The 27,661-nt window shown below is 36.0% G+C and overlaps 2 protein-coding genes across 10 annotated transcripts; both read right to left on the reverse strand.

Annotated features, from left to right (window-relative positions):
• Positions 1 to 273: 273 nt before the first annotated feature.
• Positions 274 to 9,028, reverse strand: LOC120086490 (CST complex subunit CTC1). Of its 9 annotated transcripts, none has more exons than XM_039043170.1 (19): positions 8,473 to 9,028; positions 7,841 to 8,376; positions 7,629 to 7,747; positions 7,250 to 7,324; positions 7,083 to 7,161; positions 6,912 to 6,974; positions 6,733 to 6,810; positions 6,430 to 6,636; positions 5,993 to 6,097; positions 5,594 to 5,863; positions 4,815 to 5,297; positions 4,097 to 4,702; positions 3,907 to 3,998; positions 2,858 to 3,050; positions 2,570 to 2,681; positions 1,952 to 2,283; positions 1,653 to 1,851; positions 995 to 1,230; positions 274 to 662 (listed from the first exon to the last, which is right to left on the reverse strand). In XM_039043170.1, exons 1-17 carry the CDS (start codon positions 8,969 to 8,971, stop codon positions 1,684 to 1,686), a joined length of 4,017 nt encoding a protein of 1,338 aa, XP_038899098.1. In that variant the 5' UTR covers positions 8,972 to 9,028; the 3' UTR covers positions 274 to 662; positions 995 to 1,230; positions 1,653 to 1,683. The 9 variants fall into 9 exon arrangements, with proteins under 9 accessions (XP_038899098.1, XP_038899097.1, XP_038899096.1 ...); XM_039043169.1 differs by having other exon boundaries at positions 4,097 to 4,482; positions 4,561 to 4,702; positions 7,841 to 9,028; XM_039043168.1 differs by having other exon boundaries at positions 2,858 to 3,041; positions 7,841 to 9,028.
• A 9,443-nt stretch (positions 9,029 to 18,471) lies between these two features.
• LOC120084965 lies at positions 18,472 to 19,720 on the reverse strand. Its single transcript, XM_039040776.1, has 3 exons — positions 19,131 to 19,720; positions 18,592 to 19,023; positions 18,472 to 18,481 (listed from the first exon to the last, which is right to left on the reverse strand). Exons 1-3 carry the CDS (start codon positions 19,718 to 19,720, stop codon positions 18,472 to 18,474), a joined length of 1,032 nt encoding a protein of 343 aa, XP_038896704.1.
• Positions 19,721 to 27,661: the final 7,941 nt, after the last annotated feature.

The following is a 27,661-nucleotide window of genomic DNA, read 5'->3' on the forward strand; positions in this document are numbered from 1 at the left end:
AGACTACTTTTAATACAATGATAATGAAAAAATTCAAACCATAAACTTTGCCAAACATTTCAAGATTAATTCAATAGCTTAAGAAAAGAAAAGGGAAAAAAAAAATGGACATCTTAGAGGCATTTTATTCCCACCAAAATTGATGTGTTTATTGACCGATTTACCCATCAATTAAATTTATATTAAACTTAATACTAATTTAATATGTATTTTGTATCATTTCTTTTTTTGAAATAGCAAAGGCATTTTTATGTATTTTGTATCATTATATAAAGCAATTTGATAATATTTTATTTTCATTTTTTGTTTTTGAAAATCATGTTTTCTCAACAGTTCTTTAAACACATTTGACTGTTTTAATAGACAATCTGAACAGGACAGTGATAGATCGAAATGCAGGGAAACTCCAGTTATCAGTAGCCGGACACTAATTCAGTATTCCGTGCACGGCCATGGCAAAGTTTCTCTCAGATATTGCAGGCATCGCCATTGGCCAAATTGTAGGGCTTCTATAGATTTGACAGCAAGAACACGCAGTAGTCTTCGATGTTTTATTGGCGAGTTGGATTTGAGAATTCAAGTGTGTTATTTGAACTCTACACAGAGAGCCACTAACTTGGCTAACGGCCGGCCATATTGAAAACAACTTATAGCGCCAGTCCCTGTAATATGCAAACTGAAACTCATTATATTCAATGCTCCATATTTTCCAATTGAATCAAAAGAGTGCACAAGCAGATGTAAGGCGTTGCACAGTTATACAGATGGTAAAGTTAACATATCTAAACTCTATTTAAACTTTCCTTGACAACATTGGTTTGTATTTAGTATAAACAACAAACTATTCGAACAGAAACTATGTGATCGAAAAAGTGAAATCTGCTTCCTACGCCATTTGAAGTTCCTACTTTCAGATCATTAAGTAGTGAATAATATGTTGAGAATTACAGATTTGGAAACCAAGAGCATGTTTAGTAATATCCAAAATATGTACCTTCATTAAGAAAATGATAAGTTTGAAATACTTGGATGTCAGAAGTGCAATGTCCTAATAATTCAAATATGATCAAGAACCTTAGCGCCATGAAGGGATTGACTAATAGGCCATCAAGTTAATCATGGATTGGGCAGCGACTGACAGGTCTCAAGCTCCTTGATACCAAACACCATGAGGGAATTATTTGGTTTTGTGGAGCTGACTCCGCGTTATGCATTCAAGTGTTGGCAAACCTGACAAAAGCGTTTGGAGGAAGTACATTATGGTTAGTGTTTGATGCCCATAGAGAATAAGTAGAAATTGTGGTCAGATAACCTCATCCACAAGAATTCTATGAAGAAAATCTTGATAGAAAACAATATTAGATTAGTGAGCACATACACAGGATGAACTTATAAAATATGATCTTAGTCGAACAATAAGGTAGAGTACTAAAAGAAATATCAATCAAATGAATTCAACATATATGTGAAATAAAAAGGTATACGTAATGTCATGTAATGAGCAGGAAATAAAATCATACTACAATGTGAAAGGCATTGCATGTAAGAAAATATTTGGAAACAATGATATAGGAAATTAAACAAATTAAAAAGATATGTGGATATAACGATATGGAGAAAATGGGAAGTGACAGAAGAAACTCATGCTATACCTGCCGTTCTGATTGCAGACAAATAAGACCATTAACTGTTCGCTAGTTCTAGGATAGCATTCCTGGCCTCATTAAGAGCATTTGTACAATAAACATCCGTCACCCATATATTATGAGACTCCATCAACCCTGGTTCCATCATGTGTTCCTTTAACAGACTTTGAACAGCCTCTGAATCCAACTGACTCCCAATGAGAGTCTACAAAAGTGCAAAACATGTTATACAAACATTGACTAAGTAAAGAAGACGCTTTGCCACGTCAAGTTATAGTTCATGGAATAATGGAATATAAACTCACCCAAACGGCACCAAGACATGAATTCACTAATATGAACTTGAGAAGATTCTCATCCGCACTGCTGAGTGCACCATCTGAAGCAAGAGAAATATCAAGGTCTTGACAAGAATTGAGGACTGACCCACAACTTCTCACAATAATTCTACCACGGTTCTTCAGAACCTTGCCCAGATGATAGCTTGCAGTGGCACGGGAGTTATGGGTCATCCCAGTCCATTTTGATGTCCAGTCAATGTTCTTAAAAGCTAAATGTGGAAGTGGATCGTGCAGCCGCAACAAAGCTGCTGCTCTTTCACCACTAGCCCAGCAGTTGCATCTGGATGAACCATCATCTGATGAAAATTTCAAAAGATAGGATAATTATCAAAAGACATAGCATGATTTCTCCACATAGAAATAAAAGTTAATAGAATAATTATAAAAAAATATGGCATGATTTCTCCACATAGAAATAAAAATTCAGAACGGAAGTTCAGGTATGTGACCCAAATATTATTAAATTATACCAACTTCCATTTGTAAAGACTTGTGAATTATGTGGTGAAAAGTTTCACTAGAAAGAGACCTAAATTCCAGAGTTGCATAACATTGATATTTCGTAAAAGATATGGAACAGACCCAACATGAATCCAGCAAGAGGAATCTTTACAAGAGGTTGCCTTTGAGACATTTCAACTTGCAAATTGACGTGATTGATGTTCTCCAGGACTAGAAAATTGACAGCAACAACCTGTTCAAAGATTTAAAAGTTAAAAATAAACAACAATGAAGCTAAGATCATACATTTTTCAAAGGATGAGCTGAGGCAATGATCACACATAATTGAAGAATATTATGATCTTAGTGGAAAATGAAATGAGGTAATTCTAAAGCAACAACTCTCATGAGATATAGCACAGAGCTTACTCTACAACGGAACTTTGTTAACTTGCAGTGGGAGGAGTTAATCAGTTCAGAAAATAGTTGCAAAGAAACAGTGTCTGAATATGAGACAATGTCAGGATTCTTCTCAGTAAATGAAGGATCAAGTACCCTAAAAGAATTGATATCTATGAAAGATAGCGGAGTCAACATCAATCTCCCTAGATCCCTGCAAAACCTATATATCATGTTTAAGAAACGGTATATTGTGACAAGATGCAAGCAAGATATAGAAACCATATCACAAGTCAAAAGAGATAGAACAGAAAACTTTTAAATGATTTCAACATCCATGCTGCACCCCTCTCGAAAAAGGCTACAAATTTGACAAACCACATTGACCAAACAACTAAATGGTGGAAAAATGGTATAAAATAGAAAATAAACAATAATGTTTTGTGCATAAAGAACTTATAGTTGATGTTTGGGACAAATAGTGGAGTTGTGAAGGCTGGAAAGTTGTAAAATTGGTGAGGCCACAGTGTAAGTATTTAATAAAGCATAAAATTGATGTTTTTTAGTCATGGAACCCACAAATTCCTTGGACTAAATGGGGAATGGAGTTCACAACTCCACTTTCCCCAACTAACTCATTGGGCCAAACACCCCCACAGTGAATTAGTGATGTAGAGAACAAGCTCCAAATAACAACTTCGTCAAAGGTCAAGGTAAGTAGAATGCCACATAGTTCTGACACACTTATACATCAAGATGTGAAGTGAAGGGTTTATAAATTTAAATCTTGACCCTTGTAATGTGGTCTTCCAATTTAACCCGGTACATATGTTAGAAAACAATCTTTTATCGTGTAACAATGGATGGTTTTTTTTCGTCATGACAGACGACACATTTTGGCGGAGTACTTAGAAGAAGTTCACTTATCACAAACTTCAGTACCCAATATCACATCATTAGAAAATACAAAAAATAAAAATTGTTGATAAAGAGGACTAACATGCAGGAGATTTATTCACAAATACATGCAGTGTCTGGAGGAACAAGAATATAAAAGTAAATATAAAATTACACAATACCCAAGCTCTAAAACTCGGTGGAAAGTTGCACTCACGCCAGGTCCGAATCCAACGGGTAAAGCATGATTCTTCAGATAACCAAAAATTTTCACCTAGAAAATCAGAAGCCAAAACACAATTGGCATTAAAGTGTAGATGGTATTTTATATAGGAAAACAAAGTTCAGAGCGCATGATACAGCAAGACATACAATTTGGTCCTCCATCAGAAGATGAATGCAAGTGCTTTTTGCACCCATAGAGAATCTGCACTGGCTACCTTCTTTAATACTTTGACATCTAAAATCAGAATCGATGCAACTTTGACAATCATGAACTGCAACCACATGACCTTTCACGGATGATAAGTTTCCTTCAGGAAACAGACAGTCAGATCCATGGAAAACAGAGGTTTGCATGTCTGATGATGTCACGTCTCTATAACAAGGAGAACTTTTGCCGATCTCTTCAGGTTTTAAAACTTTGTTTGAATTTTCTTCCTGTTTTTCAAGATCAACCACCAAAATATCTTTTGCATTTGCAGGAAGATGAAGATAGATATCTGAAAAGGATCCGTAATTCAGATCAATTTGATCTCCTGAAATCACACCATCACAGACGGGAAAGTCATTGAACTGGGTGTCATTCAATTCAGTACTATGGAGGATATCATTACCAAAAGTGAATGAGATGTTCCATAAATGAGAACTTGAAGTTACAATAAATTTTTGGCTTTTGACACAAATGCTTTCCTCTATGTTGAACAAAGAATGTTCTTTGTTACATTTTGTGATGTAGTAACTGCCAATCTGTAGGAACTGAAATGTTGGTGAAAGCAAATTATTGCCTTTATACTGATAGCAAAAATGGAAAAAAATTATATATATGTATGCGAGAAAATAACCAATGTGCAATAATGACAATACACACCTGATATTTAAAAAGACTTTCAGGTTGAATCTCTAACAAAATCTTTTGAGCACTTAATCTGGAACCACTGCCACTACTTGGTCTGGTTCTTGTGTTGTACAGGAAACCTAGCATGTATTGGCTACTATGATCTGAACTCCTAACGGTAGCATCACAAGAAATTCTGTGAAGGCTCAAGTTGCAACGTTTCTGTTCCTCATTAGGTACTTTGTAACAAGTGCAACAACCATTAAACCTACAGCTAGACTCATTGAAGTCACGAGCTATATCTGAACCTTCTACCCTCCCTGGTGGATCATCAAATTTAAGTCTCTTATCAACGTGTTTCTGATCACTTGCAGTTCCAACATCTTCCCTCTGCTGCTTCATTGAAGCCTTTGTTGAATAATTTTTCTCTCTTTCAGTAAGAAATAAATTCCAAGGATGGAGGACAGCCTCAACGAACATGCTTGATGTGTTTAGTGCCAAATGTTTTCCTTGAAACTAGGATGATGCACAAAGACATGTACTAAGAATGGGATAACCCTTTAACGGAACAATTAATGTCGGAACTAATCTTCTTTTTCTTCTGCCCTTAGTCTTATTAACCTTGTCAATACCATGAGCTATAACTTATACAAACAATGATAGAAGAGAATAAATTATGAAAGCTAAAGCATTTGAAAGGTAAGGCAGTGTTCTATGAGTAACAGAACAACAGAGAAAAAGTTTACAAGCTTCTATTAGGAGAATAACAAATGTCTCCAAAAAGAAAAAGAAAAAAATATATTGGACTCTACCTTTCGTGACACGGGAAACTTGTGTGTTACTTCTAGCAGGTTATAAGTTCCACTTTCGAATATCACAAGATCAGATCCATTGTCATCGCAAGAATATGAGGGAAGTTTTTTGCAGGTTGCATTTCTGTATTGAAAATAAACGTAAATTGCTATGCTAAGATCTCTTTCTAATGAGATGCTCTGAAAAAAACTCCGGCATGAGAATGGCCGATTGGTCAAATAGTTCTCCATTTGTGGAATGCCTTCAACGACCACAATATACTTCGATACCTGAATGGGCAAGATGGACAAAGAGTGTGACTGCATAAAATCTAAAATCATCATGAACATAAATGGCAATCACCCAACAACAGGCAGCTAAAAAACCACACCTCGATAGCTAAACTGACCAAAACTTACCTCATATATGGCATCGACATTCCAAGTTGACGGAAGGTCTGGTATGATAACATCAATACCTCCAGTTGCATCAACCAACTGCAATCTTCCAGAATACGTGGAAATCTGGAAAGTTAATGCATATTTAGATAACATGAAGTGCATCATTTCTTCAAAACTATATTTAACAACACACTTTGCGTTAAATTAAAATTTAAAAAATAAAAACCTATCTAAACATAGAGAAATTTATCACAATAAGAACATAACACACAAAAAGGGACATTGTTACTTTACTGCAGAAACGGAATGAACAATGAGAGATGCAAAGTCAATCTTCAAATTAGCATACCTTCATTTGATCCTAGTTAACAACCTAAAACCTCTTGTATGACACCACATGTACCGAGCATTCAAATTTACAATTGAGATGGAAAGAAACAAGACATTTTACTAACCTTCAGACTGCCAACCAAAACAAAGCCAATGTCTTGACTACGATAAATTTTCCTAGTTGTCTGATGAGAAGATCTACCTTCACGTGGTAGAAGTCTGAAGTGGTAAAGCTGGTTGTATTCATTCATAATAACTTTTTCATTTTTCAACCTTATGGATCTCATACATGTAAAATTACAATAGAAAATTAAAGCAGAGACAGGGACCACCTGAAACCAAGAGGCAGAAAATAGTATGTGATGTGAGCCTAAAGACAAACTAATTTACAAAAAGAATAAATAAAGATAAAATGAACCTAAACTTACAGTTTCAAGGTTAATGTTACATGGTTCACTACCACAGCCACATGAATCATGCTCATACAGTTTCATCACTGATCCATGCTGCCAGTAGAAACAAAGAATAGCGAATGCCATCAAAGAATTACAAAGAAAAAAGGATACTTCATTCATTCATCATGGAACCAAAAAAAAAGTTTGCTTACTTGATATCGATAAATAGACATAGGTAAATGCAATTTAGCATACATTTGAACCAGTCCTTCATTCTGATAACACCGTGCACCAACAAAATGAGCTCACGAGGGAATTTTGTTTTAACATAAAAGGGCAGCAGTCTGGGAGAAAAGTTCATGATGACAGTGAGAGAAGATTACATGTTTTGATCCCAAAATCTCTTTTTCAGATAAAACACCAGCAAACATTTTCCGGAAAGATGAAATAAGAATCAATACCCTGAAACAAATCATCCAGTCGAATAAGTCAACCAGATCAGAATCACTGTGCTCGTAAACCATATAAAAGAATTGGAAAAATCAAGTACCATAATCTAGCCGAAAAGGGTAAGGTGTGGATAAACTTCCCCAACATAGATCTTGACTTTGAAAGGACGTGACACCTGCAGAAGTTTCAAATTTGGTAGTTATCCGAAGGGAATTCATTCCAAACCAATATTTAAAAAGTGGCACTTCCATTGAGAATAAATGAAGCTTGGATGCTGAAAAATAGTGAAAAAGCAAACCACCGTTGCACGAAAATCAATATTAGGAATAAAAATAAAGGGTATAAACAAAAAAACTGAAGGTAAATAGGACATAAAGAAAACCAAAATAGACATTAATTTCCATGATTCCACGAAAAATGCTATCCGTAACAGCTCCGCAAACAGAAATGATGAAGACAACGACAGTAAAACTACTCACTTGGTTTCCAATGGAGAAAATAGCTGCACGAAGATGCTAGTTTTGACGCAAGTACCAAGTATAAGCAATTTTGACCAAGGAAATCTGGGACTCACAAAGTGTGCATTCCGAACAGATATCTACAGAAGGGCAAAAATCGAATAGCATTACGGAAAATATGCCTGTAAGAAAATCTCCGATGGTCTTACATTGAATGTTTAAAAATGACTCACAATGGCGCCCACCCTAAGACTATGAGGTGGTGAAAGGAAATGATCGGTCAACAAAACCCAGACCTCGTTCTCGAGCTCAAGAAGCATTCCTTGCATATATACTCCTTTAATTATACCCGTGTATGATCCACATTCTCCCTTCCCCTTGATGGCACTTCTCTTGCATGGAAGCCTTATACGAGATAACCTAGATAGATGGAGAGAGGATTTCTCCGAGCTGACATACATCAAACAGGACTCCGCCTTACCGATGGACACCAACTTCTTTTTCAAACCCAAAAAAGTTATAAACCCTAAACCCACAAATTTCGTTAGGACGGGATGCCAAGACGACGCTGAGCCGCAAAGATACACAATTGTTGGTTTGACAAATGAATGAGTATTAAGTTCTCGAACTGAATTGTCAGGTAAACTCATCGGCTCCTTAGAAGTACATGACCGACACTCACAGATCATAATTTGAACCATAAATCCTCGAAGATTTTTGGTGCCCGCGGAAGAATCGGACTCCCCATTGGTCTGTAAATTCCTCTGGCCTAATGTACACGGAACAATAGTAACTGGACCAACCGACTCTAATACACCATTAAGACACCGAACCTTCAACTCAACGTCAGAAGTAGAGAAAATACCTATATCCAAGAGAACTGGATCCACGTCGGGGCACTGAGGAACCCTGCTTGGGGAAAGAAAGTCCCATTTTATAATTTCTAAGAAACCACCAGCGCTTCTTAATGGAATGAAATTCCAAGATAAGACCCGAATCTCTTTTCCGATCATTCGAATGTCAATATCAAGTATATCACAGCAGATAGTAGCGGAACCATCAGTGAACTGAAAGCAATTGTTGCTGGGGCACCGACAGGAAGGCCTTACGATGGACGGCCCCGGAGCATTGGTAGGGAGATATAGGGTTCCAATGATGATGGCTGAATATTTGAGAGAAGTAAGAACTTTAGGATCAGGATTCGATTCCGCAGGAGACGAATAGGTTGCAGGCCTTGGATTTGATTGAAGAAATTCTGTTGGGAGTGAATTGCAGGGAGAAGATTGATGAAGATTGGAAGCTCCAGTTAGAGGAAGACCGCCCTGGATTAGCTCGGAAATGGTGAGAACATTAAGGTCTTCCATCTCAAAGGCTGTTCTTCTACCCTCCGTGCATTCAGAGAGGGGAAAGCGGGAGAAGAAGAAAGCGAGGGAAGATAGCGGGAAAATATGAAGGGAAACGCCTTTAAAGGAATTCCAAGCAGGATTTCAGAATCCTAGGCCCAGGCCCATTGAATTTCATGATGTGGAAGCCCAATACTGATCCAAACAAATCTTGAGCCTAACCTCATAAATTCCCTTCTTCCCTGCTAGTTTGTGCGGTAAATTGCATTGAAAAAAATGAGGGAGCTTTACATTAAAAAAAAAGTTTCTACACATATACCTTAATTATAACCCAATATTATACTTATATCGTGAACTTTTCATTTTTTCCCTAAGTTTCATAGTGAATTTCATATTTTCAAAAAAATAAGTGGTTATTTACTATTTAACCCTTCAAACATTAAAAATTAAATAAATAAATGTAAAAGTGAAAAAACTTCTCGTATCCCACCCAACTCCATTAATGATTTCTTTTTAATAATTTCATTTCTCTCTCATACAAAAGTGGATAAACTTTTCACATCCCACTCATCTCCATATTTCTTTTAATAATTTCATTTCTCTCACATCTTTTCATATCAAACTCACACTTCATCTTCTTCAATTTCTCTCTCAAAACTCTCTCTCTCATCTTTTCGTCGTTGCCTCTCTCTGTTCACCTTGCTACCATTACCACCTCTCTCCGTCGGTCCACCTTGCCATTGTTGTCTTCTCCCTCCATCCGTCCACCTTGCCACCGTCGACGACGCGCCTACCAAGATCTAGTCATCACCTTCTTCCTCATATCCGGCGTGTAGAGCGAATCTTCTTATATAGGGTGAGCAGATCTAGCGCGGGGTGTTTTTTACAATGTCAGGCTAGGAGATTTGGCATGAGGCAAATAGATCTAACATGGGAATCATTTGTATGGAGTTTTGGATGATGACGATCGACGGTGATATGTAGGTTGGTTTTTTTTATGTATACTATCATATGGGTTTTTCTTTAAATATACTATCACATGATGATTTTTCGTTTTCAATATATAGGGTGGTTTCTTATATGTATCGTGATATATATATTCTTTTTCGATATGTAAGATGATTTTTGGATATATACTGTGATATATATCTTCAATTTTTTATTGATACTTTCTTTATTATGATATATGCACTAATATATATTGAACACTAAGTTCATTTGTGATTTATATATATTCGTTTCCAACCTTACTAATATATTCCATATATGATTTACAATATTTGCAAACATCTAAGGCAAATGTTCTAACGTATATTTAAAAATAACCATAAATCTAAACAATGGTATATATATATATATATATATAATTTTACTAGTATATTTAAAAATATATTGGTATATTGAAAAATATTCTACCATTTTACCAGTATATATCATATATTGGTTTGAATATTTACAAACATCTAAAATGATGTTTGAAGATATAGAGACATACATATCAAAACAACAAGATATCGATAGCTAATTATAATTGCATACATATCATAATACTTGGAATATATACATCAAATAAATAATAAAATATATTGACATACATATCAACAAGTATTTGAGTTCTAAGGTATATTTAAAAATAACCATGAATATTTGAGTAGATATAAAATATATTTACCAGTACATTTCATAAATTTTTTAGAATGTTTCCAAATAAACAATGAAATATATTATATGTATAAGTGAACAAACATGAATCAATCACATAATATAAAAGATCAACATAGAAAACGAAATGGTGATTTAGATCAAAAATTGATTCAATCTCTAATTTATATAATGTGGCATATTTCATATATTTGTTAGAATATTGTCAAATACCTAACAAAATGTTATGAGGTATATTTTAAATGACCATGAACCTGGAAAAAAAAACAATACGTGAAACCAACGAAAATAGAAAATAAAATATTATTAAATGCATTTTCTCTCTCTAGTTAAATTAAATAAAGGAAAAAAATTCAAATTTTCTCCCTCCATTTGAAAATGTTAAAAAATTATATTAAATGTATTTTTCCTCTCCGTAATAAATGCAGTTTCTCTCTCCATCATTAACCTAACAAGAAAAAAGGAAAAAAAAAAAGAATAATTATACAAAAAAAACAATTATGCACGATTTTTTTAAAAAAAGGTAAATCTGTCCACAAAAATTACAAAAAACCTTTCTTGAAAAATACAAAAGAAAAAAACATTTTTGAAAATTATGATCCAAAGATGGTTATTTATGTAAAAATCTCTTAAGGAAAACCATCTTTAGTCATATATTTTCAAAAATGTCTTTAATTTTGAATTTTTTTCAATAAATACTTTTAATGTTATTTTTGGATAAATTTACCCCTTTTTTATTATTATTTTTATGTTTGTTTTTATATATATATATATATATATATATATATATATATATTTCACTATTTACGAAACTTTCTTCATGATGGAAAGATCAAATGCATTTATTATGAAGAAAGAAAATGCATTTAATATGATTATTTTTCATTTTCTATTAGAGAGATAAGATGCATTTAATATATAAATTTCTTCCATTTTCAATTTGAGAGAAAAATGTATTTAATATTTTTGTCATTTGCAATGGGAGAGAGAAAATGCATTTAACGTTTGATTTTTTATATTAAGTGATATATTCCATTGTTTGTTTCGAGTACTATTTGTTTTCATGTAATATATTTCATTATTTATTTGACATGTATATGAGGCATTCTAATATATATGCCTTTTTAATTAGGTATCACTTGTGTGCCTATAATATATTCCCCTTGATGTATGATGTGTATGTCATAGGAAACACATATACTTCTAATTGTGCTGAGAATGGGTATCAGATATGGATACGTCTAGATACATGGTAGATACGTGATTTGAAGTATCTAATTTTTTTAAAAAAATTTCAGATACGCGTATCTACTTCCAGATACGTGAAGACGATACATGGGTCAATTTTTTTTTCAAATTTAAGCCCAACCCGCAACCCATTTTATTTTGGTGCATGTTTAGGAATGATTTTAAAATCATCAAAAATCACTTTTTTTCCATTTTTAGAATCACTCGAAAACACACTTTTAATCACTCAAAATTAATTTAGTTTTCAATTTTACACTTTTAAATACAATTTTCATATCATCAAAATTAGTTTTGAAGAATTAAACATGTTTCACGGTAATTTTGAAGATAACAAAATTGATTTCAACCATTTTAAAATCACCTCCAAACGTAAAAGTCTATTTAAATTGGGCAATCCAAAACAGAATAAATTAAAAATGATACAAACATAAAAAATTGAAAAAAAAATCCGAAACGTAATTAAATCTTCATTCTTCCCTTTTCTCCTACTGTTTAAATCATGATTCACACCTCTTCATCCTCGACTTCATTCTTCAATCTTCATTTTTTACTTTTTTTCCTACCGTCTACTCCAGTCGCTCAACAATCACTTGACGTTACTGGATTTCTTTTCAAGTTTTCACTCTCTTCTTGAATTTATTTTAATCTAACTTAAAATAAGTATTATATCAATTAATTGGACATTATATATATATAACGTATCTTCAACATATCTGTATCTTAGTTTTTTAGAAATTAACATATCGTCGTATCGTATCATATCTATATCTGTGTCTATGCTTCTTAGTTATGTCATTCTAATGCATTTTCATACAATGATTTGACTTATTTGAGTTTGTCTACTATAGTTCATTGTTTATTTTTAGTTTTTTAATATATATTTTACGTTATTATCTTATATATCATAGTTTAGATTCATGGTTGTTTTTAAATATATAGTAGAACATTTGTCTTATATGTTTGCAAATATTCTAACCAATACATGAAAGATACTAGTAAGATTGACTAAATTCCTAATAGATTCGTAGTTATTTTTAAATATTGTTGGGGTTGATGCTCTAAATCTTGTAAGGTCATGTAGTTTGTAAACCTTTTATAAACAAACATTTATGTGATTAATAATATTTGATATTTTATCACTCTGTCTACAAAATATATGATATTTATGTTGCATTAACCACAACCCAATAAACTAACATCCACGGTTATCGTTGTAAGTTAAACATGTATGTAGAGACATACAGGTGGATCATGTTTAAGTGATAATCTAAATGGTCTATAGTGTATGGACAAAGCTGGGTACCTTATCCTAGTGACACTACGAATATGGCTCGCTTTGCAGGTGTTACAAATGTTGTAAAGTGCTATAAATGATCTAATCATGATCATTCATGTATTAGACATGCGAGCAGAGATATTCTATACAAAAGAGTTTGTATAAGACCGGACCATGAAATGTTTAGTCTCGTTATATAACGCCGTTCATAATTGAGACTTTCATTTCACTAGGATGACCATAGGTAACATGACCTTAATCCTGAGTGAGTTGTGTACTCCTGCCTATGAGGACAGTGATTTGCATGGGTGAGAGTGGCTAGATCACCGACTCAACAAGCCTACCATTTTGAGGATTTGTTTAATTGGGGAACTGGAAACTCAACTACACAAGATAGAATTCACTCCTTCCCCGAAGCAAGGGTAAGTAGATAAATTGCTCCTTTAAGGGCTGATTTCGGGTTTTGAACAATGTGGTACCACACCCTCTCTTGGCCCGAGAGGGGTTAGCCATAGTGGGACTATGATCTATTGTTCATTAGATGGATCAGTGGTACTTAAAGAGTTAGATGTAATTACAAGGTCAAAATAGTAATTTGGTCTGGCTGTACTTACGAGCAATGTATGAAGGGTCATCGTATTGTGGATTGGTTATATCTAATAGACAAAGAAATATATTTGTAGTGAGAATAGTGCAGCTATCATTCTTTAGTAGAGTGCCCAGAAGTTAACGAATGGTGAATAATGTGATTAAAGAGTTTAATCAGTTATTCACGTAGACTGAAGCTTTAAGCTACAGGTCCATAAGTGGTAACTCAAAGGATTTAAGTTGAGAATAAGTTTTTGGGATAATTTGAAATATTCAAATTAATTAGAGGGAATTTAATTATGTGTGATATTAAATTAATTCAATTATATATAACATAATTGACATAATGTATATGATACATTATAGTTTAATTGGAGGAATATATATTTGAATATGATTCAAATATTTTTCGATGAATAAGATTCATAGTTGTTAAATTTAATATAAATATGATTTATATTAAATGTCATAAAATAAAGAGAAATAACTATGATTTATATATTGTACATGATGCAGTATTAAAACTATAAGTTATAAATATAATATGATAAGTTGGTTATCATGTTTATTTATATTATTAATTATTTGATAATTAAACTAATTTTCTCTCTAACCACCATTAGTGGAAAGTTATTCGGTTTTTATGGCAATTTGGGATAAATAAAATATGATTTTATATTTCCATAATCTAAGGTGTTGCACAATTGTGAGTTACTACATGATTCTTTCACTAAACGATTGAGAGTATTTGCTATACGAAAGCTTTTGTTCATTTATCGATCGTCTTCCTCCTCTAACCAAAATTAGCTAGAGTCCATCACTCCTGGATTCTCATACCGAGAATACTAAAGTCACTAAGTGGTAGTGTCCCTCTTTTGGTTCGAGTTTGCGTTGTTGCTTGCTGCCGTTTGAGGGAGTTCGGGTTGTTCGACGCATTCGTGAACACTCGTGGGATTTACTTGAAGAAGAGTTCTTCAAAGGTATAATCTTTAAACTCTTATCCATTTATTCAAAAGCATGTTGTAATTTAAGTTTTATGCATAATCTGTATGTATTACTGTAAATATATGCGTTCAATCGAAATGGGATTTGGACGATTCGCTTTCGCTCAAAGATTCTCTGTCAAAATAGTTCCTTCAATATCTTAGAAAATTCACAATATATATCATAAATTTCATTTATGCTGTTGGAAATGGTATCCTAAATCTCCTTGTAATGTCGTAGTTTATAAACTTCATATAAACATATTGTTGTTAATAAAATAAGTGTTATTTTATAAGCATATATTCAATTCAATAAACTAAGATCCGAGGTTATTTCATGTAATTTAAACAAGTATGTATAGACATAGAAGTGTATCTTGTTTAAATAATAACCTAAATGGTCTGTAGTAGATTGATAAGGTTGGGTACCTTATCCTGGTGACATTATGGATACGATCTGCTTTATAGATGATACAAGTATTGTAAAGCACTACAAATGATCTGATCCTAATCATTCACGTGGAGACATGCGAGTAGGGGTATTCTATACAAAGAGTTCGTATAAGACCAGACCACGAAATGATTAGCCTCTTTATATAATGCTGTTAATAAGAGACTTACATTTCACTAAGATGACCATAGGTGACATGACCTGAATCCTGAGTGAGTTGTGAACTCTTGCTCATAAAGGTGGTCCTTTGATTTGTATAGGTGGGAGTGGTTAGATTTCCAACTCAATAAGCCTACCATTTTAGGGATTCGTCTGACTAGAGAGTTGGGAACACAGCTACGCAAGACATAATTCACTCATTCCTTGATGCAAGGGCAAGTAGATAAATTGCTCCCTTAAAGGCTGATTCCAGGTCTTGAACATAGTGGTCACATCCTCTCCTGGCCCGAAAAGACTTGGTTATAGTTGGACTATGACTTATTGTTCACTAGAGGAATCAATGGTTCTCAAGGAGTTAGATGTAACTATATGGGTAAAAAGATATTTTGGCCCAACTGTACTTACGAGTACTTTGTGAATGGTCATTGCACTGTTGATTGATTATATCCAATGGACATAGAAATTTATCTGTAGTGCGAAGAGTGCAACTGTCAGTCTTTAGTGGAGTGATTGGTAGTTAACGGATGTTGGGTAATTTAATTAAAAAAATATAAGTAATTATCCGAGTACCGTTGGAGCTTCAATCTACAAGTCCATAAGGTCCCCACTGAAGCTCAACAAAGATTTAATCTTTGGATTAATTTGAAGTATTTAAATTAATTGAGAGAATTAATTATATATGATATAATTAATTATAATGTATTTGACACATTATGAGAGGGATTTGAATATGATTTAAATACCAATTATATGAATAAATGTAATATCTCGGAATCTAGGTAAATTTAAATTAGTTCATAGAATTATTCGTTTCTTTTAATTCAAGGCCAAAGTTTAGACAACTAAATAATTTGTTGGGTTTAGTTTATTTGGATGTTGTTGGGGAAGTTTTATTAAATATTTTGACGGTGGTTTGAGTTTTATTTTTATGGAAAAAAGGAATTTGGGGTTGTTATATTTATTTTGTTTTGTTTTGTTTTTTTTAAAAAAAGAATTAAGGTTAAGGATTTGGTTATTTAAAGAGGGGACCTCGGAATATGTGAAGTAAAGAAAAAGGGAAAATCTTCTTCTTCTTCTCCCAGCCGCCCGCGAGTCTCTTCCTCCAAGTCGTCTTCTTCTTCTTCCATCCGTGCCACACCAAGCCGCGCCACTGCATCAGCTTCGTCGGTGCCTGGCACCATCGACCCAAAGCCTAGTTCGTCCAGCCGCCGCCAAACGCCACGCATTCCTGCTGAGTTCGCCGTCAACTCGTCGTAGCGCTTTCCTCTGCATTCTCGCCGCGCCGCCCGCCTAGCCCAAGCACTCATTCACCGATCTGACACGAATAGCCCCGTCTGTCGTCGGGTCGTGGTCAGTTTCTGTCAGATTTTGTTGTTTAAGATTTTGAACATTTTGGTTCTGTCCGTGGTTGTTAGTTGTTGCCCCTTTAATTCTCAGCCTGATTCTTGGCGTTGTGTTTGTTTGATTCGAGTTGTGGAGATCATGGGCTTGCTGTCCACTGCTTAAAGGGTACTTCAGAGGAATTTTGGTGAGCAGTAATCCTTGGAAGCCCCTTGTTAACAATGTTGGTGGTTGGAATTGAGGTCTTTAATTCCTAGAATTTAATATCACTTAAGGATAGGTCTATTTTAGCATTAGGTGGTTTTTGGGGGGTCACGTTATGTTTTGGGTAGGTGACTTGAGGGAAATTTAAGATAATTTTAAGTATGGATTTAAGCCTAATAGGTTCAATTGATATTTTTCGTTCAGATGGTAGTTGTTGATTTAGGGTCTCTCAAAAACTAAAAAAGAGAAATTAAACTGCTTACGCTGAGGTAAGTGATTCCCTATCGGTTTTCCCTCGCACCCAAGCATGTGTTACTACTGGCTCCTATGTTTTATGAGATATCTTAACATGCCTGTTGGTTAGTTGGAAAGGTTGGAAGCCCTTCCTTGGAGGCTGAGCAGATAGCTTAGCACGCACAGTCGCATGTGCGATCCTCGTCAGTCTCGTTACCACAAGTTTAGAACCAAGATCGGACTCCAAATCGGACGGTGGCAGGCCCTTCCTTGGAGGCGAGATATCTACAAGACTTTAAGAAGTATGATCCCCCGATATTTAACGGGTCCCTGAAAGACCCCACAAACGCAGAGTTGGTTGTCCATACATGAGGTGTCCAGAGGAGCAGAAGCTACAGGGTGCCGCCTTTGTTCTCATTGATAATGCCAAGTGCGGGTGGCGCTCAGCTGAAAGAATGATAGAAGGCTATGAAGCATAGACACCGATACGGATACGCGATATGAATACGATCAGATACGACGATTCGTCAATTTCTAAAAAACTAAGATACAAATATGTCTAAGGATGCGTCATTTTTATTTTTATTTTTTTTATATATATAAATTTAACTATAAAGAAAAATACTAAAACGTAGTCCAAAACATAAGATATCAAATTAATAACATAAAAGTTCTTAGTACAAAGACAAACTAAAGAAACTTGAAATATTATCACTTTGTCCTACCAAAAAGTTCTTAATACAAACCAAATTAGTAACATAAAGACTAGAAAATAGAAAAACTTGAAACACTCGAATCTTAAATCACCATAACATCATCATCATCAACATCATTATCACTTTCACCACCACCATGATCTCCCAAAACATCAACCTCTGACTCTGGTTCATCTAAAGATAAATTGGCTACTTCCAACATACCAACATCTTCAAAAGAATCAAAATTATCTCCATTAATGTCCCATGCTTTAGTCTCTCCTCTTGAATATTCTGGAGTACCCCTTGACAAAAGGCGTAGATTGCTGTGAATATATACCAAATCTTCTGCACATTGAGGTGTCAACTTGTTCCTTTTGAGAGAGTTAATAAAAGAGTGTGCTCCAATTTCTCTCACAATAGGAAAAGGAAGAAGGTTTCCTCAGTACTTTCAATGCAATTGGTTGAAACATTGGGGCATAGACACCATGAGTGGCCTACCGACTTATAGGATCAATTATACATCTTTGAGATATGGGTCATTGAAATCTTTAAATCTGGTAGAAAAGTTTGCAAACTCTATGTTCACTTTTGCACGATCCCCAGGATCACTAAAATATTTCTTAAAACACTTCATCCTCTCTCGAAATAGTTCAATATCTTGGTATGGGGCCACTCGATTAAGGGACTCTAAAAGCCATTCTTCACTATAGTACCTAAAATAGATAAAGGTTAGAATATAAGATAGATAGTATATATATATATAAAGAAAAGATAAACAAGATAGTGTAATTAAATACCTCGGATTCAAGGAGTGTGCTAAATAATGAAGTGGAGTATTGTTTTTATTCCAACGATCAATGAGAATATTATAAACCACGTCATAAAAAGAGGAAAAGTCACTAGGTTCAGTTGGTTGCAATCCTTCATGCTTATAAATAGTTGCCTTCACCTTTACAATCATTTCATCCCACATATCATACACCAAATGTAGACAAGGTGCATCTATATCACAAGCTCTAATCATGTCATAGATAGGTGTAGTGTCATAGATAGGTGTAGTGAAGGTAAAAATATAATCGATTTTGTCCCACCATAAGTCGTTAAGCACCAAATCCTTCACACGCCTTGCCTTTACCACATCATCTTCCCTATAATTTGCCCATTTATCACTGATGACCATGGCTTGTAAACCACCTTTAATAAGTTTAAACCTCTTAAGCATGATGATACTAGATGCAAAGAGTGTTTCAGCCACAGAAAAACAAATTTTAGAGCTACAAATTCATTAAACATGGCAAGCCGCATCGAATGATTCATAATAAAAAATTTCACAAACATGACTTCACTAGCAATATCAGAGATCCAACTACACTCCTTATATACAAGTTGGTTGTTTTCAACATTTTTAGCAGCACATATATTCTTCAAAGCAAGGTTTAAGGTATGCACTACACATGGTGTCCATACAATCGTGGAAAATTGTGATTCAATAATTTGTCCTACAGCTTTGTAATTAGGAGCATTGTCAGCTATCATTTGAATCACTTTCTCATGCCTAACTTCATTAATAACTTCTTTAATCAGATTTGCAATGAAATACTTGTCTTTAGTCTCGCCAGAACAATCCACTGACTTTAGAAACATAGGTCGTCCTTCTGAAATTGCCATAAAATTGATCAAAGGCCTCCTTTGTGAGTCACTCCATCCATCACTCACAATACTCACCCCTTTAGTACGCCATCCATCTCGAATTGGAATTAATAATCGCTTAATATTTGTCTTTTCTCTCTGAAGAAGAGTCGTCCTCAACATATTATATCCATGAGGCAAATATCCTGACAGCAAATGATTTGTTGCATAAGAAAATGCTCCTCTAAAGTGTGGATTTCTCGCTAAATGAAATGGCAAACCAGCAGAATAAAACATTCTGGCAATTAGTGAATGTAATTTGTCTCGTGATGCATTGTTGAATGGTTTTTCAATGGCACTTGCATCACTACTACTATAGTTTCTCTTCTTCTCAAAGTCCAATTTTCTTGTAATAGGAGAATTACTAACATTAACACCACCAATTATTATGACCGGAGGTGGTAAGGGAACATTCTTTGGACCTTTTTTTTTTTAGCCGAGTCTTTACTTCTTCTTCCAATTTTTGCATTTCACTCAAAATTGAAAAAGTGACTTTTAAACAAGGTCCAATTCCTTGACCACTTATCTTCGATAAATGAGCTCTTACCCATGTATAAGAGCTCTCTTTGAAATATTACAAAGGTTACATTGCCAAAAGAAATTTCCACCCCCATCGCCTAATTTTTTAATTTTGGTCACATATTTCCAAAGAGGTTTTGTATCATCTTCAACAATAGAGGAGGATGAGTTTATGGAAGGATTTGATGATTGACTTTGGCTTGATGCAGATGCCATTTAAACAAGAACAGAGCCAGTATAAACAAGAACTGAGAAGAAATGGAAATGGAAAAATAAATTTTAACTTACTACTGTTAAAAATTAAAATTAAACACCTAAAAATTAAAATCAAAGATTCAGACTTCAGACCAAAGGAAACTTATTACATTGAAAATTAAAATTAAACACCTAAAATCAAAGATTCAAACCAAAAGAAATGGAAATTTCAGAGATTGAAAATGAAAAGTTGAAAACTTGATAAAAAAGAAACGGAAATCAAAATCTGAACAGAAGGATTAAGGAAGGAAGAACAAACGTTTATGGTGGTCGAAGTCAAAATCGAAATCGTCGTCATCTGGGTTGACCTGAGACGAATCGGAATTTGGAATTTGCTGACTGGAGCGGTCGACGTCGTCGACGGCTGGGCTGATGAAGAAGAACTGAAGAAGAAGAAGTGAACTGGACCAACTGTGGAAGTGAAGAGGAAGATTCGAAGACGAAGGGCAAGGGAAGAAGATGAAGGGAAGTCGAAGCAGATGAGATGAGAATGTGAGAGTTTAAGTTTACAGTGCACTACACTCAATCGACTTTTAACTTTTAAGTTTTTTTTTTTTACTTTTCTTTTTTAGTTTTAGTTTTAAGTCTTAAGTTTTTAGTTTTACTTTTGTTTTAGTTTAGGAATTCGATTTTAGTTAGACTTTTGTTTTTAATAATTATATTAATAAAATTAGAAAACTAAGTAGTAAGTGGGCTATTTAACTTATTTTTGGGTTAATGGGCTATTGAGCTTAATGGGCTCTTGGGTTGAAGAGGAAAAATTAGCAAATTTTAGCTTGCCATATCCCCTTAACGTATCTTGAAGGGGATACGCATATTCGAAATTAAAAAAAAAAAAAAATCAGATACTCCATTTCACGTATCTAACATGTATCTGCCACGTATCTGGACGTATCAGTATCAGATACGTATCTGATACCGATTCTCTGCACCTTTTGAAGTATCTGTGGTTCATAGCTAGTGAGAGCCAAGCCACGTGGGACCAGTTCAAAGAACGGTTTTACAAGAAGTACTTCTCTGCTTACGTGAGGTACAATAAGTATGCTGAGTTTATGAATCTAAAGCAGGGGACCATGACAGTAGAGGAGTATAAGGAGAAGTTTGATAAATTATCTTGCTCTGCCCCTGATCTAGTGTATACTGAAGCAAAGGGGACTGAAAGATTTATGCAAGAACTTCGGGACGGGGTGCGAGGTATCGTGCAAGTTCTGGAGCCTTCTACCTATGCCGCAATATTCCGAGCGACAACATGTGTGGGTTGTCCTTCAGGGATAGAGTTCCTGAAGTCCTTGATGGGGGAACCTGCCCCAAGCCAGAAGAGGAAAGCTGAGTAGAAAGCTTCAGGACCTTCGCAAAAGGTTCAAAGTACAAACAGGTCGCTAGGGCATGTCCAACAGTAAGCTACTGCTTTAGGAGGAGTTTGGAGGGAAAGACTAGTGTGCAAGTCGTGTGAGAAACGTCATTGGGGACACTGCCCTAGTAGTGATTCTGGAAGTGTAGGGGGTCAGCCCTCGAGTTCGCATCAAGGTAGTTCAAACCGACAACAGCAACATGGTCGGGTCTATGTCACCAATCATCAGGAAGCTGAGCATTCGAAAATAGTAGTGACAGGTATGCTCCCAATCTTGGGGCACTATGCCTTGGCATTATTTAACTTTGACTTGTCTCATTCCTTCATTTCATCGTTGTTTGTAAAACATGGTATGCTAGTTTTAGAACCCTTGGGTTATGTTTTATCAGTATCTACACCATCAGGAGAAATTATGTTAGCAAGTGAAAAGATAAAGCCATGTCAGTTAGAAATAGCAAACCGCACCCTTGATGTGACTCTAATAGTATTAGACATGCATGACTTGGATGTGATTCTGGGCATGGATTGGTTGGCTGCTAATCATGCTAGCATAGACTGTTCTCTTAATGAGGTGTTTTTTAACCCCCCCCCTCCCCCGGGAAGCCAGTTTTAAGTTTAGGGGGGCCAGGACGGTAGTTTTGCCCAAGGTGATTTCAGCTGTAAAGGCCAAGAGGTTGATTAACCAAGATATCTGGAGTATCTTGGCAGCGTGGTCGACACTAGAGAAGCCGAGATCGCTCTAACATCTGAACTATGTATGAGAGATTATCTCGAGATTGCTCTAACCTCTGAACTAGTTGTGAGAGAACTTCCAGGCTTTCCTCTACCAAGGGAGATTGATTTTACGACCGAGTTGGAGCCAGACACTATTCCTGTCTCTTATACACATCTAGATGTGTATAAGAGACAGAGTTGGAGCCAGACACTATTCCCATATCCAAAGCTCCGTACAGAATGGCTTCGGCCGAATTAAAAGAACCGACGGTTCAGTTGCAGGAATTGCTTGATAAAGGATTCATACGACCCAGTGTTTCTCTGTGGGGTGCACCAGGGTTGTTCGTAAAGAAAAAGGATGGATCGTTAAGCTTATGCATAGACTACAGGGAGTTGAATAAGGTAGACCATCAAGAACAAGCACCCGCTTCCTAGGATCGATGACCTGTTTGACCAGCTACAAGGAGCTATGGTATTTTCCTATGAAGCACAGATACTTCATGTGAGGCAAATAATTGATATCAGACACGTATCAGATACTGATACTTCCAGATACTTTCCAGATACGTATCTGAGAAGCGATTTGACGTACTAATTCTATGCGTACTTTTTTTTTTAAAAGAAAAAAGGCAAGTAACTCATTTAATCTTTCCCAATCTAAAATTAGTCAACCTATTTAAAAATCTCACTTCTCGAGTCCAAAACTATAAGAAAAAATAATAAATAATGGACCAAACCGTAGACTAGAATCATCCGTATCATGTAGTCGTATCTGTGTTTGTGCTTCATATGTATTTTCCAAGATTGACCTACGGTTAGGTTACCACCAACTGAGGATAAGAGACAGTGATATCCTGAAGACAGTGTTCCAATCCAGATACGAACATTACGAGTTCATTATAATGTCAATTGGTCTGACTAATGCTCCAGCGGTATTTATGGATTTGATGAACATGGTGTTCAAGAATTTCCTAGACACATTTGTAGTTGTTTTCATTGATGACATCTTGGTCTATTCCCAAATAGAAGCGGAACACGAGGAACATCTTCGAAAATTCCTAAGAACGCTGAAGGAAAACAAACTGTATGCAAAGTTTTCTAAGTGCGAGTTCTAGCTACGAAAGGTGGGCACGTGGTGTTGAAAGACGAGGTTTCAGTAGATCCAACAAAGATTGAGGCCGTTACAAATTAGCCCCGCCCTACAACGGTAAATGAGGTGCGCAGTTTCCTGGGGTTGGCTGGGTACTACCGTAGGTTTGTAGAGAATTTCTCTAGCATGACCACACCGTTGACTCAGCTAACTAGGAAAGGAGCTTCGTTCGTTTAGAGCAAAACTTGTAAGGACAGTTTTCAGGACCTCAAGCAGAAGTTGGTTTCAGCACCGGTTCTCACGGTACCAAATGGCTCCGGGAATTTCGTGATCTATAGTGATGCTTCTACGAAGGATTTGGGTTGTGTGCTTATGTAGTGCGGTAGAGTGGTTGCCTATACCTCCTGCCAGTTGAAAAACCATGAGCGAAACTATCCTACTCACGACTTGGAACTGGCAGTCGTGGTGTTTACCCTAAGATCTAGAGGCACTACTTGTATGAGGAAAGGATTCAAGTTTTCACCGACCACAAGAGTCTGAAATAGTTCTTCAACTAGAAAGAGTTAAACATGAGGTAGCGCAGGTGGCCCGAGTTAGTAAAGGATTATGACTTGGAGATCCTCTACCACCCAGATAAGGCGAATGTGGTGGCCGATGCCCTCAGTCGGAAGACCACTCATTTGGCCGCCTTGATCACTAAGCAGGTACAGTTGTATAAGAATTTGGAGTGAGCCGAGATTACGGTGGCAGTGGAGGAAGTCACTTCACAGCTAGCCCAGTTGACAGTACGACCAACCTGGAGGCCAAAGATTATTGTTGCACGGTGATAACGGACAGAAATGCACGTTATCATAATGCTAAGTTCTTAAACAATGTTGGATTGCATTGATGAAATATGTTACTTTGCGTCCATTAAGCATCAGTTTCTTAAAATTGCAGTCGCATGCGTCCACTGCATTAGAACAACTGATCTTTGTATTTTTGTGTAGAATATGCGTTAACGCAAGGCAAAGATTGCGATCATAGGAAATCAGTAGTCGAGTGCAACTGCAACTTCACCACAAGGCTTTGCTTTGATCGTGCTCGCAAACATTCGCTCGAGAAGGATGTCGCAACTTGGTCAACGCAACATGGTGGGCGCATATGGGTAAAAGGATAATTAAGAGTGATGGGACAAAAAGCTGATGACAGTCGAATCTAAATTAAGTTGACAACCGATAACGCATAAAGTACATTCAGCTTTATCGGTAACAATTATTCGGCGCATCAGTCAGGAATTAAAGATGTCCCATCTGTACAACCAGGAGAGAGAAGCCGCTTTTCACCATGGATGCTCTATAAATACCAAGGGCATTCTTCAGAGAAGGGGTTAACCAGTTGATCAGTTCACCGTTTAGTTCACGCCTTTGTCCATAGTTTTCCTTTTCATTTTAAGGCGAAGCAAGAGAAGAGTGGTGGCACCAGAGATCACTCAGGGCAACTCGAGAGAGAACTTTGAGGTATAAGAGCAGAGAGCGGGTTGACTCTTACAAGAGCGAGATTATCTTTAGAGCACGAGTAAAAACAATGTATATGCGAGTAAAACTTTAAACCTGCTAAAAAAAATTATACCATTACAGAGAAAGAACTCCTGGCCGTGATTTTTGCATTAGAGAAATTATGGGCATATCTGTTAGGAACCAAGGTACTCATCCACACTGATCATTCGGCGATCAAATACTTAATGACAAAGAAGGACGCAAAACCGAGGTTGATCATATGGGTTCTCCTCCTTCAAGAATTTGATATCGAAATAATTGACCGGAAGGTGACAGAGAATCAAGTTGCAAATCATTTGTCTAGACTGGAAAATCCTAAAGTTGATCGCAATGAGACTGAGGTGAGTGTCGTGTTCTCGGATGAGCAACTGTTCCACATAAAAGAATTGCCTTGGTATGTGGACATAGTCAATTATTTGGTTTGCGAGCAATTTTCTGAAGATTACACCTACCACCAACAGAAGAAGCTTAAGAATGAATGTAGACATTATTATTGGGATGAGCTAAATCTGTATAGGAGAGGTGCAGACCAGATTATTCAATTATGCGTACCAAATGCTGCTCAACAACGCATATTGTCACAATGCCACGACTCACCATATGGTGGGCACTTTGGAGGGCAGCGCACCATAGCCAAAGTTTTGCAAAGTGGATTCTTTTGTCCTACATTATTCAAGGATGCGGCTGACTACGCAATGAAATGTGATCGGTGCCAACGTACAGGCAACATTTCATGGAAGAACGCAATGTCAATGAACACTATCTTGGAGCTGGAATTATTCGACGTATGGGGAATTGATTTCATGGGACCATTCCCCCCTTCAAATGGTAAACACTATATTTTATTAGCCGTCGATTATGTCTCCAAGTGGGTAGAGGCAATAGCATGCACCGCAAGTGATGTGGCAGTAGTCTCCCAGTTCCTGAAAAAATATATTTTCACTCGTTTTGGCACTCCTCGTGCCATCATAAGTGATGAAGGATCCCACTTTATCAATCACAATATCAAGGAGCTACTGCGCAAGTACAATATCCTCCACAAAGTGGCCACGGCATTCCATCCTCAAACGAATGGTCAGGCTCAAGTGTCCAATCTAGAAATTAAGTTGATACTTGAGAAGGTAATAAAGCCTTCACGGAAAGACTGGGCAACAAAGCTTGACGATGCGTTGTGGGCATACTGAACCGCATTTAAAACACCCATAGGTATGTCCCCCTATGCGCTGGTATTTGGTAAGGCATGTCATTTGCCTTTGGAGCTGGAGTATAAGGCACTGTGGGCAGTAAAAAAGCTGAATTTTGATTTGAAGAAGGCAGAGGAAGCGCGAAAAATGCAACTGGTCGAGCTAGAAGAATGGAGAAACAACATATAAATGAAAAAATGGATCTTTCCGATGTTTCAAACAACTTCATTTCTTTCTGATTCCGAATTGCTTCAGCATATTAAAATGCGAAGATTTATAAAGAGCACACCAAGCGCTGGCATGACCAACGCATATGCGGTAAGAACCTCCAAGTCGGGCAAAAGGTCTTACTCTTCAACTCACGTCTGTGACTCTTCCTGGGAAAGCTAAAGTCACGTTGGTTCAGATTGTTCATAATCATACAAGTATTTCTGCATGGCGCGGTTGAATTATCAAATGATGACGGAACCAACATATTCAAAGTCAATGGACAGCGAGTAAAGGCATATCATGGAGAAGGCTGGCATCGCCAAGTCGACTCCGTGAAACTAAAGAACTTTGAATAAAGAAGGAAGTAGGTGGTCCCTACATTATCAAATGATCGTAACTCATCAGGGACACAAGTTTTGGGAAACATCAATTCTTCAACTCCTCTCCACTACTCGGAATTTTTACTATATCTTTTCAATCCTGATCTATCCTTATGTTACTATCACTATCTTTATTTCTATTTCTACACAAAAAAATGTGATAACGAGTTTTATTTTGTTTAAAATAATTTGACCCTCTCTTTGTTTTTCTTGCAATGAACGAGGCGTTGGATTGTGGAGATGTTACATGACGAAGTACTTATCTTACTCCATCACAACAACCCAAAGAAGAGAGATCGCCACAAAGATGGATGCGTCAATACATAATGCAGGCGACAACGCAAAATTTGGGGGTGTATTCTTTCTTATCTTTATTTTAAATTTTGCGCTATCACATTACATTTTGGTTTTCAAATTTTTATTACCGCATCCTCTTTGATCGCCGCAATCAGTTGACATAGATAAATTTAGTAAGTTACCGTATTCTGTTTCTTTGCCAAGTATGATTTCAATGATGAAAAATATGCTTCTATATCTTTCGTATATACTGGAGTCAACTTAGTCTTAAGATAATCACCTCATGAAATATTTCTCGAAGTTAGGGGTTTGTTAGCTTTCTTTCAAAATCTCTTTACAATGCATTCTATGACCATCACATGATTTATTTTCATCTTTTGGCAATGAGGATATTGCCGCATTTTAAATTTGAGGGTGAGGTATTTATTTTCAACCTTGCTATTTCTAAAAAAATAAAATAAATAATAATAATAACAATTTCACTATCAACACAATGGGAAACCCATGTTGATAAGAGTTAAGTTGTAAAAGGCACTTACCCGTAGTTGGATGTCCGCATGACACATGTGGGAGCAAGTCAAAACGAAAGTAAGTCACCAGGATCAACGCATAAATAAATGACCGCAACTCCACTGCCAAA

This window comes from Benincasa hispida, chromosome 9 (assembly GCF_009727055.1).
Source record: "Benincasa hispida cultivar B227 chromosome 9, ASM972705v1, whole genome shotgun sequence".
NCBI classification, from domain to species: domain Eukaryota; kingdom Viridiplantae; phylum Streptophyta; class Magnoliopsida; order Cucurbitales; family Cucurbitaceae; genus Benincasa; species Benincasa hispida.